General features: G+C 39.4%; 1 protein-coding gene across 2 annotated transcripts in view; it reads left to right on the forward strand.

Annotated features, from left to right (window-relative positions):
* The window catches only part of WNK4 (WNK lysine deficient protein kinase 4), a 353,137-nt gene extending 351,317 nt beyond the window's left edge, over positions 1–1,820 (forward strand). Inside the window, exon 21 of one of the 2 annotated variants that reach the window (XM_063458916.1) lies at positions 529–1,820. In XM_063458916.1, the coding sequence (XP_063314986.1) occupies positions 529–609 (81 nt within the window). In that variant the 3' untranslated portion in view covers positions 610–1,820. Of the gene's footprint in view, positions 1–523 lie in introns of both variants that reach the window. The other variant, XM_063458917.1, reaches the window with a different exon arrangement.
* The last annotated feature ends 5,815 nt before the right edge of the window (positions 1,821–7,635 follow it).

Genomic DNA, 7,635 nt, shown 5'->3' on the forward strand with positions numbered 1-7,635 from the left:
ATTGATTTTAGTGAATTGTCCTCAAGAATATAACCTAACGTTTGAGAACTACAGACACAGGAGCACACACACACACACACATTTATCTTTCTTTCTGTCCAACTGAATATCCCACTTGCAGTTCTGCTGAGTTACATATTGCTGTGGCTTGTGAATGATATGCAAATATGTAGAAAATATTCAGAAAGAAATATAGCTTGCATATTAAATGAACTTGCACTATTCACATCTGTGTGCAAATAAAGGTAAAACATACCACTAACACCAAAGTATAACATTACTGTCAGCAATGTTATATCACGTAATGGATGAATAAATGTTGTTGTTTTTTTTGGGGGGGAGGGCTGTTTTGAAATAAGAGGATTATTAGCATTTTTTTTGCATTCTATTAGGGCCAACCAATACAGCATATCCTTAAAAGCTATACAGTGTGGATAAATGTCAAATGTAGATTTTAGAGAGTAATGTGTTATTATTTGTACTGTTAGACATTTCAAGGAAAATCTCTCCTTTTTATTCTTAGTAAAGCCTCCAAAGAAAGAACAAAATGTTGAAGAGAAATACAAACCTACCTCAGCGGACTTGATTCATGTGGTACACATCCATTAGGAGCCTTAAGGGGAAATACTGAGGCTTTCTCATTGTGTATATACAGAAAGACAGACTCTCCTTTGATGGACATCTTAAAGGAAATGGTTGTCAGTGCCACAGTTGCCAATATATGACTGTTACCTGGAGAGATTGTTTGAGCATTGAAATCTCAAAACATAGTTGCCAACTTATTTCTACTTGCAATATGCAATCATTGAGTAGTAATTGTGATAGAATGAGAAAATGTGATAGTATTTAGTTGAAACCTATATCAATTTGCCAGCTTTCATTAAATATTGCTGTTTTTTTAGACAGTACGTACTATGACTATGCACAAATGACTATTATGCAGATAACTGCAAAGCTGCCTGCCAATATTTTTGCCATTTGGCTTTTCTATATTTTATAAAAAGCCACTCTTAAAATGAATGTATATTACTTTAAAAGCTTTATTGCACGTTTTAGACTGGATCAAATATGTGAATCTACTTGTTGTAAGCGGAAGACAAAGAATGTGAAAGAATACCGGAATTCAACTTTATTTATCTTAACAGTTGGATTGTTATGACATTTACCTTTGCCCAGAAACCTTTAAACTATTAAACAATTAAACTAGAATGAACATGACATGAGGAACAAGGCCTGACTGCTACCAAAAATAACATGCATTTTATATGTATTGAAAATCTCAGCATTATAGCAAGTATGACCTAAAAGTAACATGATTACTTCCATATGTAGCTGTAGGGACACTGTAGCATACTATATTGTACATTGAAATTATTGCTGATTATATAGGGTATAACTCTGTACTATCTGCTAACAATTTATCATTTTGTTTTCTAGCATAGGCTATATTCTGGAAAGCACAGACATGTAACATTTTCTAAAGGGGTTATTCACTAGTAAGAAAATTGTTGGGAATTCAAGATGCATTAAAAAAGTGAACTAATTTAACGTAAAAATAGCCTAACACGAAAAAATCTCCAAGTCAGCTATGCTTCCAGACTTGGTTACCTTGAATTTAAATTTACTCTGACTGTCTGAGTGATTCAACCTGCCAATATTATATAATAGTGTCCACAAGGCATTCAGATGTTAAGAGGTATTTAACCTGAATAACACACAGACGGCAATTACCTAAATACTTACCTAATGTACTTTGCATATGAACTGGTAAAATCTCTACATCAGATATGATTCCAGTTTGGCTACTTTGGCCTTGAATTTGAAATTCACTTTGAATTCTCACTTTAGTGGACAGGCCTAGAAAGTCTGGACTGGGGATGAAGGGGGCAGGGGGAGGAAGACTTGTAATGGCTGCAGACAAGAGATCTTCAGCTTTTGTAAGATGTTTTTAGCTATACCCCGATGAAAAATTGCATAATTAGATGCATGAATAATTTCACTTTGGGTTGTATAGCAAACAGTGAATATTACTTTTTTAGGAATATTTCTTGCTTTATCAAATAAATTCAAACACACTGTGAATAATAGTGCATAAAGTGCAGGACAAAAAAATCTAGAATAAAAACAATTAAAATATCCTCACACCCTTAATATTCAAGATAAATACAAATAATCATTGTAGGGTACTCAATCAAATTATCTACACTTTGATGACTGTGCCGCAGGTACAGTCCTTGTTCACTGTACCAATGTGTCAATATTGGAACAAACAACTCTGCACTTGGCTTTAAGTTGTAGTGGTGATTTATTCAGCCATCAAACAAGAATTGGCAACATTTCAACACTTGAAGTTTCTATATCAAAAATATTGAAACGTAATATTTTGGAATGAGCTCTTCTGAATTGTACGGTTTTGATGGATAGTTAACTCTGATACTTACACCTCTAAATATCTTTGGGGGGAGTTCCAGCACTGTACTTTCAACTGTTGAAAAAAAAAAGAAAACGTTTTTTTTTTTTTTTGAATAATCACACTCATTTATGAAACAGTGTATTATTAAAGTGACCCAGAGTTTTTAGTTATTTTGATAAAAACGTGTTTTACGTTTTACATTATGCTGTGAACAGGGCCGTCTTTAACAAGGGGCAAACAGGGCAGCTGCCCCGGGCCCAATTGCTCCTGGGGGGCCCAAAGCAGCTGCCCTGTGGGCCCCCTGCCCGCAGCCAGGTCTGAACAGCCCACCAGGATACTGAGAAATATCCCAGTGGGCTGCAGCAGGTGATGTAATCAGGGGCCCCGGCCCTTTAAGAGAGCTCCTGACTGAGCCCCTGTCTTCCGGGCCTGCTGGGAGGAAGTGTTGTGAGGTCACTTCCTCCCATTTAACAGGGTGCCGCTGGGGAGGAGGAGACATACATGGAGAGAAGGAGGATGTACAGACCAAGAAGAAGACTCCCATCAGTCTCAGCCATCCAGCTCCCACTGAACTACAGGGAAGCCACACTTCTGTAAAGGTAAGGAGGGTGGCTAAACTATGTGAATTCATATGACTGACTGTGTGTTTGTGTGTGTGTGTGTGTGTGTGTGTATGTATGTGCATCTGGCTGTATGTGTGTGTATCTGACTGTGTGTGTATCTCACTGTGTGTGTATATCTCACTGTGTGTATATCTGACTGTGTGTGTGTGTGTGTGTGTGTGTGTCTGACTCTGTGTGTGTATGTATGTTTATCTGACTGTATGTGTGTATCTGACTGTGTGTGTATCTGACTGTGTGTGTATCTCACTGTCTATGTGTATATCTCATTGTGTGTACATCTGACTGTGTGTGTGTGTGTGTGTGTGTATCTGACTGTGTGTGTATCTGACTGTGTGTGTATCTCACTGTGTGTATATCTGACTATGTGTGTTTGTGTGTGTATCTCACTGTGTGTGTGTGTGTGTGTATGTATGTGTATCTGAGTGTGTGTGTGTATCTGAGTGTGTGTGTGTGTGTATATCTCACTGTGTGTATATCTGACTGTGTGTGTGTGTGTGTATCTGACTGTGTTTCTCAATGTGTGTGTGTATCTCACTGTGTGTGTGTGTGTGTGTGTATCTCACTGTGTGTGTGTGTGTATCTCACTGTGTGTGTGTGTGTATCTGGCTGTGTTTGTGTCAGTGTTTGTATCTGACTGTGTGTGTGTATCTGACACTGTGTGTGCAAGTGTGTATCGGGCTGTGTGTCAGTGTGTGTTTATCTGGCTGTGTTTGTGTCAGTGTACATGTACCTTTGTTTCAGTGTGTATATGTACCTGTGTGTGTATGAGTGTCAGTATGTGTAAGTATGTATCTGTGCGTGTGGCAATGCATACATCCCATCTAGCATCGCACACAAATACAACCCTGCATTCCAACCTTAACAATGCACACAAATACACCACTGCATGTGTATCTGTGTTCCTGTGTGTATCACTGTTTGTGTGAGAGTGCATCTGTGTGACAATGCATACATCTCAGCATTCCTACGCCAACACTGCACACAAATACATATGTATTTGTGTATATATCTGTGTCAGTGTGTGTAAGTGTGTATCTCTGTGTGTGGATGTGCCAGTGTCTTTATCTCTGTGTGTGCACGTGTATTTATGTATGTGGCTGTGTGTGTATACGCCAGTCTTTGTCAGTGTGTGCATGTGTCCAGATGTTTGCATGTATCAGTGTGCTAATGTGTATGTATATCTGTGAATGTATATCATTCATCAAGGCAATCAAACACAACATGCAACCACACCCCTGCAAACATTACATACAAACACACCCCTGAATTCAAACTCAAAAAGTACATAGAAACACATCCCTACACCTAAACACCAATACTACACCCTACATGCACACACATTCTGTATACAACAATATGCTCACATTCAAATGCACAAACACTGCTCACAAATACAGCCCTGCAAGAATGGTCAAATGGTAGATCCCCAGCTGGCATAGCATCGTGGGAATTGTACAACAGATGAGGTTCTATCTTTTCTCTGCTCTTGCGCTAGAGGGGAGGCTCAAAACAATGTCTTGCACCAGGGCCCTGTCTACATTAGTTTTGCCACTGTGTTGGGGTGGAGGGCGTGATTGCATGCCAGAGAGTGAAAGTTTCGGGGGAGGGCGAGGGATGGCAGGATCCAGGGGGCCCAAACAAATGCTTGCCCAGGGTCCAATCAATGTTAAAGACGGCCCTGGCTGTGAAGATACTTAGGTTCTAATTTTGCATACTCAACACATGTTGAGGACTGGCCAGCACAATATATAGTCAATAAAATTCAGTTGTTTAAAAGACCACTAAATGCACCAGGCCACTTAATCAAAATGAATTGGTCTAAGCGCAGTGGCCCTCTAGTTTTAACCCGGCAATGTAAAATATTGTAGTTTCATAGAAAATACAATGTTTACATTGCAGGGTTAAACACACCTCTAGTGCCTACCTTCCTGACAGTCACTAGAAATGCCTCCTCTCCAACGACCGAGTGAAGCTCAGTTATGTGACCAAATGCAGCTCATGATCAAAGGATATCATCCTATGTTTTCCTATGAGAAGCATTTGGATGTGTATGTGGCACTCACCTTGCATGAAGAGAATTGTATTGAAGCCATCGGCTAGACAGTGTGTCGGGTGATATCATGAGTGGTGGAGCATGCAGCAGCACCAGTGGCGCAACTCCAGTGGCGGCTGCACCGGAGGCCTGCACACTTTTAGGGGCCTATTGGGTGGCCCACGGACTTAAGGGTCACCCGATGGATAGTATAGCTGTATTACTTAACAAGAGCCTGGTTGGCCACTGCGGCCCTTTAAGACCGCGACCAGGCCTCTGTAGTGGCAGCTGGCTGGGAGGAACTGACATCTGATCACATCCTCCCTGTTAAATAGAGAGTGCCACGCAGGAGGAAGCAGCACAGACATGCAGCTGGAGGGAAAAAGTGGCTGTATGGACCTGCAGCAGATCCCACTCGTTCCCATTAACCTCAGCCAGAAGCTGGAGAAGGACCTCAGGCAACCACCCTCCTGGACGCAAAAGGTAAGCTAACAGGAGGGTGGCTGCAAAAATAGAAAATTATCACATGGATGTTTTTATGTATGTTTGATTGTTTGTGTGTGTATCTGTGTCCAGGTGTGTGTGTATGTGTCTGAGTGTGTGTGTGTATATTTGTCAGTGTGTGTATCTGTATGCCAGGGTGGATGTCTGAAAGTGTGTGTGCATCTGTGTGTCATGGTGTGCGCTCGCGTGTGTGCGTGCGCATGCATGCATCTGTGTCTCAGGGTATGTGCATGTTTCAGTGTGTGTGTATGCCAGTGTGCATGTCTGTGCACCTGTCAGGATTTGCATCTGTGTATGTATGTCATTGTGTGTTTATGTCTGTCAAGGTGTGTAAGTGTGTCAGGATGTCAGTGTATGTGTGTCTGTGCATGTGTCAGTGTGTGTAAGTGTGCGTATATATATATATATCTGTTTAAGTTTGCATGTACGTGGAAATGTATGTGCATAAGTGCATAAATCTAAACAATGAATCATCAACACAACATGCAAACATACTCCTGCAATCTAACATATATATTACATACAAACATAGCCCTGCATTTAAACTCCAAAATTATAGACAAACATACCTTTCCACACTAACACCAATACTACACACAAATGTACATCTGCATTTAAAAGCCAACATTACATCCAAACACACTCCTGTATTAAAACACTAAAATTGCATACAAGCAGCCCTTTGATCAAACACCAACACTACACACAAAAGAGCCTTTGCCTTTAAAAGCCAACACTACATACAAACATACCCCTGCAAGCACTACACACAAATACACCACTGCATTTCAATGGCGACAGTACATACAAATACACCCCTATATGCACACATATACTCTATACAAAAAGATGCTTCCATTCAAACGCACAAACACTGCACACAGATACAACCGCACACTTATGGGCAAATGGTAGATTACCAGCTGGCATAACATCAATGGAGTTGTATGACAGATGGGGATCTACCTTTTGGCCACTCTTGCACTAGAGGGGAGCCCAAAATTGTTTATTGCAACATGGCCCTCTCTACATTTGTTCTGCCACTAAGCAGCACCAAGGGAATTTTAGCCCTAAAGAAAAGATAAGTAAAACATTTTTTATTATTATATGTATTGCAGTTGAAAGGGGGAGGGCTCTAATAAAACTATGAACTGTGCCACTATAGCATGAGAAATGCAGGTATGTATTCCTAATGCTATAGCATAGTTTTATATGAGACAATTAATTGTAATTTATAGGTCTTATCACACAGTGATCATAGCTCTGCTCTTATATAAATGCATCACAAATTTGTCCATTTCATATGTTATTGCATCATGTAAAGCGTTATTAGAGCAAACCTCAAATGTTTTGTTTATTAATCCATACTTGCTGGTAATGGTCACATGTGTTTTCTCTGTTATGTATGAAATTGAATAGTAGTTACTATAGTTACAATTCTATGAAATTGTCATATGGCTGACTTTATAGGTACAATACAAACTTTTGTAAGTTAATGAACCTTTGGTTTACTTGCTAAAATTATCTGCTGGTGCAAAAGAAACAAATTATTTTAAAAGTTTTACTTTATGAAGACTTTTTTTGTATTTTCACATAATAAGTTTTAAGAAGCATTGTTTTAAGCAATAGTTTTAAATGAGTATTGAAAGCACCCAAATCAGTACAGCTCCTTGCAGTGGTTTTGATACAATGAGTCTTTTGGTATCACACTTCTGATATTCATGCTAAATCCTTTAAATTTGGATGTCAATGACAGGCTATAATTGCTGGTGGCGAGATAGCCCAGCATTCATACCCTATGACTGCTATCCAAAGCTGGATGGTTTTGGACAGATGATGCATACATATAAGCTCAGCATTATCCAAGTTACCATAAAGATCATGGCCTTTGGGTGCTATGGAAAATCCAGGTTTTGTCAAACTTCTCAAAAACTTTCTCTAAGAACTTCATGATTCATTGCATAATTACAAATAAACAAGCAGTAGCGATTAGGGTGCATAATGCACCCTTTAAATTCAAATACATGCATAGTCAGGCATTATTTTAATGCACAACTTTAATT

The sequence above is a fragment of the Pelobates fuscus genome, chromosome 6 (genome assembly GCF_036172605.1).
Source record: "Pelobates fuscus isolate aPelFus1 chromosome 6, aPelFus1.pri, whole genome shotgun sequence".
Lineage (NCBI taxonomy): Eukaryota > Metazoa > Chordata > Amphibia > Anura > Pelobatidae > Pelobates > Pelobates fuscus.